Source organism: Streptopelia decaocto (assembly GCF_964273445.1).
Source record: "Streptopelia decaocto genome assembly, chromosome: 13".
NCBI lineage: Eukaryota > Metazoa > Chordata > Aves > Columbiformes > Columbidae > Streptopelia > Streptopelia decaocto.
Window position 1 is genome coordinate 7,517,222 of NC_138668.1, and position 13,627 is coordinate 7,530,848.

Consider the following 13,627-nt stretch of genomic DNA (forward strand, 5'->3'; position numbering starts at 1 on the left):
GTGGAAACTCTGCACCAGGTCCCTGTAGGCTTTATGGAGTTCTTTTCCAGTTTAGAATGTGACGTGGTTACATATCGTTTGCATTTCTTACATTTTACATTTAAAAGTGTGATTCGTATATTAAAAAAATGTTCAGGTAGAAAAAAGTAGCACATGTACAGGTCATCGTATAACATGATACTTGTGTGCAGCACAATCATGTTTACGCACCGATCGCATTCAGATTAAATGAGAACATTTGCAGGTAAAAAAAATAAAATAATATAATTTGTGTACAAATGCATAATTAAACGGTACAGTCCCCCAGGAGATATTTTCCTTTTGAAAAGGAGCATCAGACCAGCTAACTATTACATTTATTTAAATACATTTTTGTTTTTAAAGCAGAATTCCCTCATGTGGTAGTGATGTCCAGCCACAATGGAGAAATGGACTTGCTGGGAAACTATAAGGAGAATTATCCTATCTATTATTCAGAGGGCTCTTCTGGATTTCTTTCTGTTTGAATTAAAATTAACTACAGTAAAATCTGTATTCTCTTTATTTTATATGTTTGTACATAATTCTGTGTGAGTGTGTGTGTGTATATTTATATACCTATGTTCGTTTTTTTTAACAGAACCACCTCAGTGTTTTTTCAGCAGTTAACCCACTCGCTTCCAGTATAACTTCCAGTCTGGCCTCTAGTGTTGGATCAGATGGTTCATCTCCTACAGCTGTCTCTGCTATCAGTGCCAAAGCTCTCCCGTTCTATTCTGGCAGTAACACAGTTGAATCTGTAGTAGGTAAGTCTTAACATCTCATCTCCAATTGTACATGCTTTTTTGCATTATTCAAGTTGTTCTTGCTTTCGCATAGGCTCAAAGAACTGTGGTCTCACAGGTGCTGGATAGAGAGGAATAATCACTTCCCCAGCCTGCTCGCTGCACTTTTACAATACAGGCCAATATGCTGTAAGCTCTCGTTGCCACAGAACATGCTGAACATGTCATTCATCAGAATTCCTAGATCTTTTTCTGCAGTGCTGCTTTCTGATCTTCTGGGCCCAGTCTGTGCTGTTGCAAGGGATTATTCTGTCCCAGCTGCAGCATTATTGTATTTGCTTTTGTTGAATTTCATGAGGTTTCTGTCAGTCCAGTTCTCCAGCCTTTTGAGCTCCCTCTAAATGGAGGTCCTGCCAGCGAGTGTACCAGCTGCTCCCCTTAATTTAGTGCTAGCCACAAACTCATTTAAATTTGTGTCACTTTTACAGTAAGTGTGGGTTATTTCGGAGGCTGTGGCAGACAAAGTTGTGATTTGAAAGGTGCTGTATTCTGCAGTCTATGGTATAAGTCATATGATCAGGAAGCTGCTCTGATTAGCTGGTGTACTTGAAGCTGTGTTTAAATCCATGTGTAGCAGTGACCAGCAGACTGCAGTGAGTCAGCATGTCAGCATGGTAAGTTAGGCATTTGCTCTTTTAATTATTTTAGGAAATAAATCTATGCAGAATATTAAATGGTGGATGATCTTCTGCAGTCTCACAAGTGTATAGCTTGCTTTCCTTAAAGTTTTTTTTTATGATCTGTGTGTTAGAACAGAAAATAAATTTTAGATTATTTTTAAATTTCAGAATTAGAATGAGCAGAATTTTAGTTTTTATTCTATGCAAGTAATATAACTTCATTGGCTTATGGTTAATATTTTAAGATACTCTATGGAAGGAAGTCACATTTTTGTTGAGATAAACATTACTTCTGGAATAAGTAGTTGGCTGTAACAAGTTGCTCATATAACAATAAAAACCACGGTTTAATTACTGTAGATTAGATGTGGTGCTAATCAGTGTAATTTTAAAATAATGATATACTGAACAAGTGTTGCAAAGTAATTTAAACAGTGATATGCTATGTTTGCCATGTCCCAGTGTGATTATATTATTGAGCATGAGACTCTTGATTCCTCTGAGTTAGAATATGCCTCTGCTGTCTACAGATGCTTTTCTAAAGCAGTTTTCAGAATGCTGTTTGTTATCAGAATATTAATCACAAAATACATGTCTCATGTATGTATAAGGTAGTGTAGTTCATGGTAACTGCATAGGTTTGGGGTTTTTTTCTTTAAAAGAATTTCATATATATAAAAATTCTTTTTCCGGAATTCTGCTTCATGGACATATACGATGGCATTAACAATAAAGTGCTGCACATAATCTGAATAGAACAGAAGATTATTGTGGAACAGAAAATAGATACATAGCGTTCTCATAGGAAGTGGTGGATTGAAGAATCATAAAAAAGGGATAAAAAAAAGAGCTACAGCAAGGGAAGGGACCGGATGATTATGGGAAAAGGGGATGAGTGGGTTCGGACAAAGGATGAGGTGAAATGCAGGAGGGTTACATCAGCAAGGGCTGAGGAAGCTTTGTCAGACAGTGGGGTCTGTAGCCCTTTCTGTGGCTCTTTATGTTGATCTCATGGGGAGCTCCAGGCCCCCTCTGTCTGCTCCCCGAGTAATCGTCCCCAAGAGGTGGGGAAGAGAAAGGTGCAGGAGAGTTGGGAATAAGTATACCAGTCAGATAGAAGTAATATTTGGCATTGAGGCTTGGACAATATGTTGAAAACTGAGGAGTAACGGAGTGGAAGAAGATATATTGTTGCAGTCTACTCCTGTCAGAGACGAGAGAGGTGCATTGAGTTGTTGGTTTCCTTCTGATAAAAAAACACAAAGCAGCATAATCAAGAACATAAAAGCTGCAGGGTGTTTGAAGTCCTCCACAGATTTGGAGAGGAATCAATAGAGAATGGGCAGCAGTGAAGGGAAATGACTCAAGTGGTAGCAGGGAGAAGGTGGGAGCTTAACATTAGGGGACATCTGCCAGCCTGATACTTCAGTCTGTTCATAGAATCATAGGATTGTTTGGGTTGAAGGGACCTTCAAAGCACACCCAGTGCCACCCCTGCCATGAGCAGGGACATCTTCACCAGCTCAGGTTGCTCAGAGCCCCGTCCAGCCTGGCCTGGGATGTCTCCAGGGATGGTTCATCCACCACCTCTCTGGGCAACATGGGCCAGGCTCTCACCACCCTCATTGCAACAATTTCTTCCTCATGTCCAGCCTGAATCTCCCTCCTTTTGTTTAAAACCATCAACCCTTGTCCTATTTTAACAGGCCTTGCTAAAAAGTCTATCCCCATCTTTCTTCTTGGCCACTTTTAAGTACAGAAAGGCTGCAATAAGGTCTCCCAGAGCTTCTCTTCTCCAGCTGAACACCTGAACTCTCTCAGCCTGTCCTCCCAGCAGAGCTGTTCCAGCCTCGGATCATTTCTGTGGCTCCTCTGGCCCCTCTCCAGCAGGTCCCTGTGTGTCCTGTGCTGAGGAACCAGAGCTGGACCAGCACTGCAGGGGGTCTCACCGGAGCGGAGCAGGGGGGCAGAATCCCCGCCTCCACCTGCCGGACACCCTTCTTCTGATGCAGCCCAAGTTAAGATTTGCCTTGTGGGCTGCAAGCACACATGCTGTCTCATCATGACCTAGATGCAAAAGAATTCTGTGATAGAAGCACTAACAAAAATAGTCAAATAAAGTTTCCTTATTTTAGCCATTATGAAAGTTTTATGGATAATTCAAGGATAATTCATTGATACAATGTTTTGTTTAACAGGTTCTGCTTTAGATTTGCATTTTAATGATGTGAACATTGCATCCCTAGATAGAGAATTAGAAGATCAAGAAGGCAGCGACCTTGGATTAGCAAGTAAGAGGTCCAATTTGTAAAATAATACTAATTTAAAATATCCTTCTTTCTTACCTTTCCAAACTTTTATTTATCAAAATAGTTACAGACAACACAGACTTTGAAGAGAAGTCCTCTGTTTTCTTCCAGCCATGGTGTAAAGGGACTGCAGCACTATCATCCTATCTGTATTTTGCCAAGAATTAGTCTATTAAACATTTTTTTAACATGCTTAATGACTTGGGCCCATGGGCATAACAGTAGATGGAAAGACTTACATGCATTTACAGAAAGACATTATGCTTGAACTTGACTGCCTGCATATTGAGTGCTGCAAATGTCTGAGAGCAGGCAGTGTGTGCTGCGGGGACCAGCCAGTACTTCCATGGTTAGGTGGCTGCTGAGAGGGGGAGTGGGGACAATTCTTGAGGAGAAGGAGCTAGCAATCTTTAGGATTTTAATACTTGCAAATTAGAGTCCTCGACTTTCTATTAATCTAACCTGGGAGGAGCAATCCAGTTGAAGGTCTGTTGGGAAGTATTCAGCCGTTTGGCCTCTTCTGGGAGAGGAGCGGCACAGCAAAGGAAAGCAGTGCAGTGGAGAGACAGCAGGGAGGAAGGATGGAGGGGGCAACATCAGGAAATTAAAATGCTACCTTTTCTTTGTGAAAGTAGCAGAGGGAATATAATCAAGAGGCAAAAATTAGAAAAATAGGAGGGGAAACTGAGGAACTATAATTTTGTTATATTCCTTTGAGAGTCACAGAGCAAGAGAACAGATGTATTTATAATACTTCATTTATTTGCTGGTATCTGTTTTGCTAGCATTTATTCAAAGGGTGTCTGGCGATTATTAAGCCAGTTGTGCGAGCATTCACTTGTGCAAACAAAACTGTATTCTTGGGTGGCAAACGTGTCCTTCTTGCTCTGTGGCTCTAGACACAAAGGGTGAAACAGCTACAGCTGTGCCCCAGTTTATTATTGCTGACTGTTGCTCCAAGAAGAACAATTTCTCCACTTGCATTAGTTGTTTGCTGTTAAAATGAGTAAGTCAGAAAACTTGATCTGAAAAATGTTTTCTCTTTCTTTGTAGCTGCATATGAAGCCACTGGCGTAAGCTATAAATTATGTTTTCGGGCACTTGGAAAACTACTTTCAAGTGTTCAATTTAAAAATATTTTTGTAATATCAGATAAACAAACTTTTTAATTGAAAGGTATTTGAATATATAATTTAATTTACATTTGATACATTTTTCAGAAAAATACTTACAGAGCACTTTGGACTGCTTTGAAACTTTGTTTTGTCCCTGTGCATCCATAGGTCAAAGATTACTGGGAAGTTCAGCACCTGTCAACATTCCAGGTTCTCTTGTTCGTTCCTCATCTTTACATTCATCATCATCCCTTTCAACCTCTCCACTTAGTTCTCTCTCACAATCACTGTCTCAGTCCTTTGTTTCGTCTGCTATGGCTCCTCACTACCAGCAGCCTCAGCCTGTGAGGACAGAACGTGGTTTGTTGGGCACCTCAGCCTCTTCTCACAGCCCTACAGGTAAGTAGGTTGAAGGCTGCACTTTGTGTATTGTAAGAGGGAGCTCAATGGCGGGCAAGAAATGTTCACTTCAAGGCTTTGCGTGGTTTTTATGTCTTAATCTGGACAACAAAGCTTAGCTCTTTTAATTGATAGCACAACCGAGAATGGGGTTGTACGTGGAAGAAAGTTCAAGGAGTGAACTTCCATTCCCAGCCAAGGAAAAAAAATAATTATTGGAAGAGGGGGTATTTACACAGGCGTTTGAAAGGGGTAAAATATAGCAGTTGGCATATAGACAGCAGGAAGGTATTTTAACCACAGCATTTTGCTAAAGGAAAAAAAACAGAGGAAGAATTAAAATTATGTATGAGCTGCTAGGAACAAAGTTTTTGATATATAAATGAATTCTCACTCGAACTTCTCCTTTTATGGACTGTACTGTCTTTTATTAAAAGCAGCAATAAAAAATGTGGTAGGTCTCCTGAATTGCTATAAATACTGTAAACATTTTCCAGACTGTCACATTTCTGAAGGTAGTGAAATAATGTCATGAGTCTTGCAGGTAAAATTATAAATTTTGCGTATGTGGCACATCTGTTTTGTTCTTCATGTGAAATGTTTTGCAGCAGTGTGTGCAGAATGATTTATTTTTTTAATTTCTGCATTTGTTTTACAGGTGTAAATGGTGTTCCAGGGAGCATTTGGGACTTTGTAACTGGGAATGTCTCTCCTAGTTCATCCCCAGTACTAAGCGGTGGCACCACCCCCTCAATAAGTTCAAACGCCAGTGGGAGCGAACTGACTCGAGTTAGACAGGAACTTGACAATGCCAAGAAAAAAATGAAGCAATGGGAAGAATCTTGGAAACAAGTAAAACGGGTATGCTAATCTATGGTAATATGAAATTATATATATATATTTGACAATCATGCAGCTCTTACGGCTTTTCCTTTCTATATATCTTCTCATCCTTGGACCCAGAGTTTCATTGCAATCTGTCAAAGGAATATCTCAAAATGAACTAGCAGCATAAAGGAAACTGAGCGCTTTAAAAGGCAATTAATTTTCTGAAAGTTGATCTGCCTCTAGACAAGAACACTTGCAGGTATTCAGGATAGGGCTGAACAGCAACGTATCTTCATGTTTAAGTAACTAAAAACATACATTCCCTCCTGTACCTCTTGCAGACAGTAAGCACAGGAAAAAAGCAGAGGCTTCCGCTCAGCTGTGGTTGTGTAGGGTACCTGGACAACATCTCAGCAGTCAGGCTGAGGTTGTTGATAACTGCCAGTCTGGTGCATTTTCTGTAGTTCTTTCCTTCCCCTCATGTTGTTCTCTGATGAGAAGTAGCTAAGTAGCTCTACTGAATTTTGGTAGTTTTTGGTGTATGTTGACATTAAATTATGAATTTAACATTTAAAATTTGTTCAATTTATAGAGCTCCAAAAAGGCTCCTGGCTGTTTACAGACAAGTAACAGTGATATACCTAAAAATTACATTAAGACAAAACAAGAAGAGTTGTTAATTAGAAGGTAGGATAAGTAGGGGGAAGCATTAAATTGACAGTAAACGTGTTGTTATGTTTAAAATGAGAGATTACCTGCATCTTTGAAGGCTTTCAAATTTGTTCTTCTGTTGTTAATTTTTAACAAAATATTTTTAATATGCTGGAAATCTCTTTCTCCCAGGCATGTGATGCATGGCAGAAGGAGGCTCAAGAAGCAAAAGAACGTGCTGACATCGCAGATGTGGACAAACAACTTGCTCTGCAGAAGAAGGAAGAAGTGGAAAATAAGTTTAAAAAGCTGAAGACACAATTAGCGGCTTGTCTGTCTACTACGTTACCTTATATGAAAAACTGTGGAGATATAGAAAAGATATCCTTGCCAAAGCTTCGGTCCTTACAAAACCAGCTGCACTTAGATTTAGAAACAATAGATGAGGTGAGTTTCTTCATCTGCATAACTATTTCTGATAAACAGAAACTGGTAGCTCAGTAACCCTCAGTGACTGACTTATGCAGGTTTCAGTTCAAAGAGCAACACCGCTCTCAGTGTTAAGTCTTTTCTGGAATAGAGGATGGTTCAGATTTCTCAATCTAATGGATTCTTCTAAGTTTTTGATCAGCTATCAGAACAGATTACAAGTGATTCACCAAAATTCTTGGGGTAATTAGAAAAAAACATTTAAAGCCAGCTATTACATCCAACTTGGGCATTACCTAAATAACTAAAAATAATTGCCTTAAATAAGTTAAAATAGTTACATGCTTTTCACTTGTTTAGAAGGTAGGTGGATAGGAGTTTGTGTAGTCAGAGAGGCCAGTAGAGACTTGGAGCACAGAATCATTGACATCAGAAGGGACCTCTGGAGATCATCCAGTTAGATGCCCGGCTCAAAGCAGAGTCAGCTCAAGCAGGTTGCTCAGAGCCTTGCCCGGTAGCGTTCTGATTATCTCCAAGGATGGAGAGTCCACCACCTCTGCGGGGAACCTTTTCCAACGTTTGACCATCCTCACAGTAAGAAAAGTTTTTTCTTATGGCTTTGTAGAACTTTCTGTATTTGAATTTGTACCCATTGCCTCTTCTTTCACTGGATACCGCTAAGAAGAGTCTGTCCCTATCTGTTTTACTCCCTCCCATCAGGGATTTATACACACCAGTAAGATGCCGTTTCTTCTGAAGGCTGAACAATCTTTCACCCTCTCCTTGTGTACCAGGTGCTTCAGTCCCTTAATCACCTTAGCGGCATATTACTGCATTTCCCCTTCTCTCAAATCCAGACTCAGTTTTTACCAAAATTTAGGATACTCTTTTGCTGCCAGATTGAGGGCATTTGTCAGGGCTCTCAGCTCTGGGAACGTCAGGTACCACTCCTCTGAGCTCATCAAGGAAGGTAATAATGACCACGTACTGCTCCAGGCAGCATGCTTCAAACCTTACTGGGGGCAACTTGGTTTCACATTCCTTTCTTCCCCTACAGTCTCCAAGGGCAGTGACACCACATAGGACACCAGTTCTTGCTGGTTTGTTTTGGCTGTGATGGGCCTGTCCAGATGAAAAAGGGACAGTCAGCCATACTCCAGCACCTCTCTGAATTCAGCAGTGTCTTCTCCATCTCAGTGCACAGCCTGTCCAGTGCCTCTGTATCAATATGAACTACAGCTTTGAATAAAAAGCCAGGATCGCTTTAGAAGAGTTTAAAGCATAATTTAAGTCTTGTCGATAAAGTAGGTGGAGGACAAGACTTGCTAGTTACTAGGCTCTTGTTATGAAGTATATTTACAGGATTCTGGATTGGATTAGGGACCACTATTGTTTTTTTTCTCCTAAGGGATTTTAAAGAGGAGCAAGAGAGTCTTGGGAACCTTTATCAATAAAGTCCTTCCATCGTGGAATGGAGGTCACCTTGGCTAGGCCGGAGTGATCAGAACCATTAAAACCTTTTCCAGCTCCTCAGTTTCTCAGGTTTCCTTTGCCGCTGTGGCCTTTTCTCACGTGTCTTTTCCTTTCAGGACAAAGTTGTGTCTTAGGCAGTGCCACACAAAGCGTTCTGGGTTCTTCTCTTAGTCCAAACCGTGTCTTTCTCTTCAAAAATTAACACGGCTTTTAGATGCTTTTCAGTTCTTCTTGTTCCTTAATAGCATTGATATGCCTTACCACATGGAGACATTTATTTGCAGTTGTAACATCCTCCCCGAAGTCTGTACCAGTAGCTTGATTCAAAGTCTCGCGCATTTGGGATGCTTCCATTTTGTCCTAATGTGGACATTTCCAACAGCATGAGAAAATGTAACCGTGGTTTGAAATGGCAAAATAAGGGAGCAGATGATAATGAAAAAAGCTTATTTAGTCTTTTTGTTTGGTTGGTTTTGCTTGTTTGTATCTCTCATCCCAATTACGCAGGAAAATTTCAATGCAGAGGTTCAATCCCAGATATTTTCCTTTCTAAAAGCACCTGTACTCCTCCAGCTGCTACTTCAAAGGTTGCGCATGTTCTGATCTTATGATCCCTCAGTTCAGTCATACAGAGACATTGTCCTTTGTGTTGTTAAATTAGAAATTTGTTCAGGACAGCCAAGTGTAAAGCTTCTAGAACACAACTGTATACTTTGGAATCGTTTTTATTGAGTGCAATAATCTTTTTACAGGTGATTTTTCAGCTTCAGTCAAAGAAGTGTGTCGTATGTCAGGAAGGTGATCGTAGCATTATCCTTAATCCACGTCAGCATTATGTTCTTGGCGATCACTGCGCAGCTGCACAAGAAGAATGTCTGTGCTGCAAGAAAAAAGATAATCCGTGGTAACATACAGGCGTAGTACTCAAATCATGTTCATGAATTAAATAATTTTATGGTTTTATACTTTGTATAAGAATTATATCACTGATAATTAATCCATCTAATAGTGCTAGACTGATTGCCATCTTGATGTGGGAAACTTAGTTGCGTTAAGATAGAGAATGAGCTTGCTCACCCTGACATACCGACTTCAGTCACTTCATGAGGTTCTATGTTCTTGGGGTTCTGTCAGTCCCCCCAGTCCCCTCGCAGCTGTTTCTGACTTCCACTTACATTCCCAGCGCACAGCAGCTTGGCTTCATTTGCACTGTGATCACTTTGTATGTGTCTTACCATAATGCCCGAATGAAGTGTTTACACCTGTTATTTTCGTACACAGAAGATGGATACGTAGATACGGTAACTGCACACTCAGCAGTACCAATGGTCCCTTTGCCGTGTGTGTTGTGTGCAGAACGCCAGAGCCAGTATTTTGCAATCAGTCTAACACTACGTTTACGTGGATGTTTGAAAAACACTGATTAATATAAAAGCACTTTTTAATTATTGCATTTTATTAGAAGATATGTTGTAAATGGCTTCAAGCTGCTTTTTGGGTCTTATGTTTATTTTTTTAATATGCAATAATACGACATGTTATATGTGTACTGTGAATTTAAAATATTTTACATTGTTTTACTGTTAAATTACAATATGATTAAATAGAAATGATAACTTACCTAGTTCTTTTACAATTTATAATTTAAGTGCATACTGTAGTATTTATAAATGTACCAGCAGACACAAAACCAGTGAGGCACATGTGCTTTCATATCCAAAGGCATTTTTTCAATCTTGTGAAACAGATCAGTTTCAGTAAAATGTGCATTTGCACGTTCCCCTCAGTTTGGATGTCTGTAGTTCTAAAGTATTTGTACGTCTCCTAACCCGTGTGGAACTCCTTGGGAGCAGATATGATATATATAATATTACCAAGTGCCTATCCCCAATATCCTATAAAATGGCAGAAGACATAAAAAAATAATTTTACAAATAATTTCTATTGCTTAATTTTGTATTGAACAATTTGACAATAACCAGAATACATCTCTTGCTTTTCTAAATATTTAATAATACACTTTTTTTCAACAGCGAAGCAATGCACGTTTGAAAGGAACTACAGAAGTATTTCAATATGTAATCAGGCAGTGGCACTTTGACACAGAGATTCTTTTAAAAAGTGGTAATATCCTTACTTCATCCTGGTAGTTGTGAACATGCAATTCAGAAGAAGTTAATTAATTACTGCATGTTAACACTGTATATTTTTATTTTTGTTACATAGAATAATTGCCTGCATTATTCCTTTTCCTATTAAATTCAGGTGTGACACTAGTACAGCTTAGATTGAAATGACCTGCTACTGTGTTACGTGATTTGTATCTCTGTATTACTGTATTGAGTACAAACAGTGACTTCACACAGGCAGCAGAGTTAATCTGCTTCAAGTTCAGTCACGCTGAAACAAGAAACAAGATGTACACTAAAATTCTTACCATTGAAATAGAGTTTTTGAGAACTGCGCCAGCATTAAAGGGCCCGAGCCAATAGTACCGCAGTCCCTGTCTCCTTTGGGTTTAGTGTTCTGTATACAAGGGCTTGAGTTAGCAAAAAGTCATTACACATTATCTGTGAGAACTAAATGCACAAATTGCTGCTTTCCTAAGACACAGATCTGCAGGAACCCTGGAGACCTTTTGGGAAGGGCAAAGTAGGATAAAATATTAAATACATTTCTACTTGCTGCTATTTCAAAATTTTGTCTGAATATCACTTTAAAGAGCAAAGTTTGGTTCAATAACATGATTTTGTTGACTTCAACAGTTTCTCTGAAACATTTGTACTGAGGAAAGTATAAAATTGGACTGTATTTGCATTTCCAAACACTCTTTTCTGTCCTGAGGGAAGATGTTACAATTTGAAAGGTGTACCCAGCTTTGGACTTTTAAACAAAGGAACGTGGATCACAGAGTTTGGCTGTAGGTATTAATGAAATTTTTGCATCTGTGTAGCCTTTACAAAGACAGATTTTTGAACAGCGTTTTGGACTAAAGCAAATGTAGTTCTGTAAGGGGTTTGTTTTGGTTTTTTAAACAGCAAATTGAAGAACAATGTGTCATAGTTTGAAATTACGTTATGTAGTTTTCAAACAAGCAGTTATTTTGGACAGCAGTTTACTGTATTTATGGTGCGTAGAGCAGCATTCTGCAACCATTGTGCTCACAAAAACATTTAGAAATAGCTTAGTGACAATTTTTGCTTTGCTATTTTGGAAGAAACCAGCTTAGGCCACATTGTGCTGCAGATATGTGACCTTTGTCACCCACAAATGGGTTTTGTGCTGTCGTGTCAGAGTTCGTAGTTCTCCATGGGTGTTTTAGTGCGTCTGCCTGTGTCCTAGGGCTACGGTTTAGTCCCTTTTTTTGGTAGTAACAGGCAATTTTCCTCATCTTGCGACACCAACAAAAAAGGAACGTGACAAGTAACTGCAGTGTGAATCATCACCTGGATATCATAGTTTATACGTGCTGCATTTTTAGAGGAAATGAACTATTATGTTTAGTCTGTTGCTTCTTAAAGTTGTATGTTTTGTGTTTTGCAATGATGAATCTTGAAAATAATGATGTGTGTCCTATAGCAGCATCAGTACTGAACGTTTTTCGGGTGTTCCCTGTAAGTTCCTTTGGTGCTGAGTTACACACACATCTAAAAACAATCAAGAAACCATTTTGTGGAGAAGGAAAAACCCATACCAAAGAAACACACCGACGTGTGAACTCCGACTGGGCAGCTTGCTGTGATTATGGACGAATCCTTAGGTAATCACTTGAACCAGAAATCATCATACATTACAGACATACGAAAATAATACAGTCATTCTTCACTAAACTCTTTTTGTGAGGAATTACAAGCAAAATTTTCTGTATCTTTAATAAAGTAAGTCAACTGCAAGTACAAATAAATACGTACTTGAACCCCAGTACTTTAAAACAGAGGATAACAAAATATGTGCAGTTGACTAGAGACTATTTGGAAGAAGTCAGAAGTGAAATCTGACCTTTGTAAATATTCATCCTTGTTCTATATACACCATCTAGAAAGTGGATACATTAAAATCACATTTTAGCGAGACCACAGTACAGTAATTTGCTGAATTCACCAAGTACAGAAAAGCAAACTAAATAGATTTTCGAGATTCATTTTGGTATTTGACGGAAGTTCTGTGTTAATTTATGTAAGAATATAATTTTTAATGTGAATACCATTATGTTGCCACAATTTCTGTAGCCTGGGGAATAATAGATTAAAATTGTGATTTCTCAGGGTTTTTACAGTTAGGGGCTGTAATTTAACCAGAAGGATGTTAATTACAGATGGATCCCAAGCTGCATGTTATAGGCTTATTATTAGTCTTCTTTGAGTAGCAGATTATTAAAGACATACTTGTTTTACTCTATATTGTCATCCAGAGTATCCCAGTATTAAATATAGGTAGTAATATTATTACTGTCACACATGCTTGTGTATCTGTGGTCATCATCAGACCCTAAATAAATATGGAATTTTTACTCATATTAATTTATGGAAGCTGTTAATGTTTTGAGTGTATAGACAAATGATTTTGTGAATGAATTTTTTCTTAATACAAATCATATTATTTATAATGCGTATACTCATTTACTTGTAGTGAACTGTTCAAAATTGTTAACGCTTGTTAAAACTTTTCTATGCTATAGCGTTTCTGCAATGGTTTACAGAAGTCATGGAATTATTTTTATTACCAACATGGAAATAAAATTTTGATCTTTATTTCTAAGCAATATTGTGTTTAGAGACTCAAAAATTTACAGGTGTTTTCCTTGGCAATCTAATTACAGCATTCCTGATCGTTTCAGGGTTTCAACCACTGGGACTGGCATTTACTGTTCCAGGGGAGAAGGTCCAACTACGACACAAATAACCTGCTTCAGCAGAACGGGCCGCAGCACCGGCTGTCAGAGCCACTGGGACATCGTCTGTCGGTACCTAAATCCTCGG

The 13,627-nt window shown here is 38.8% G+C and overlaps 1 protein-coding gene across 2 annotated transcripts in view; it reads left to right on the top strand.

The window, feature by feature from the left end:
- The window catches only part of UNKL (unk like zinc finger), a 31,608-nt gene extending 18,562 nt beyond the window's left edge, over positions 1 to 13,046 (top strand). Inside the window, exons 11-16 of one of the 2 annotated variants that reach the window (XM_082064856.1) lie at positions 620 to 785; positions 3,643 to 3,735; positions 5,037 to 5,267; positions 5,926 to 6,128; positions 6,939 to 7,193; positions 9,401 to 13,046. In XM_082064856.1, the coding sequence (XP_081920982.1) occupies positions 620 to 785; positions 3,643 to 3,735; positions 5,037 to 5,267; positions 5,926 to 6,128; positions 6,939 to 7,193; positions 9,401 to 9,556 (1,104 nt within the window). In that variant the 3' untranslated portion in view covers positions 9,557 to 13,046. The remainder of the gene's footprint in view (positions 1 to 619; positions 786 to 3,642; positions 3,736 to 5,036; positions 5,268 to 5,925; positions 6,129 to 6,938; positions 7,194 to 9,400) is intronic. The other variant, XM_082064857.1, reaches the window with a different exon arrangement.
- Positions 13,047 to 13,627: the final 581 nt, after the last annotated feature.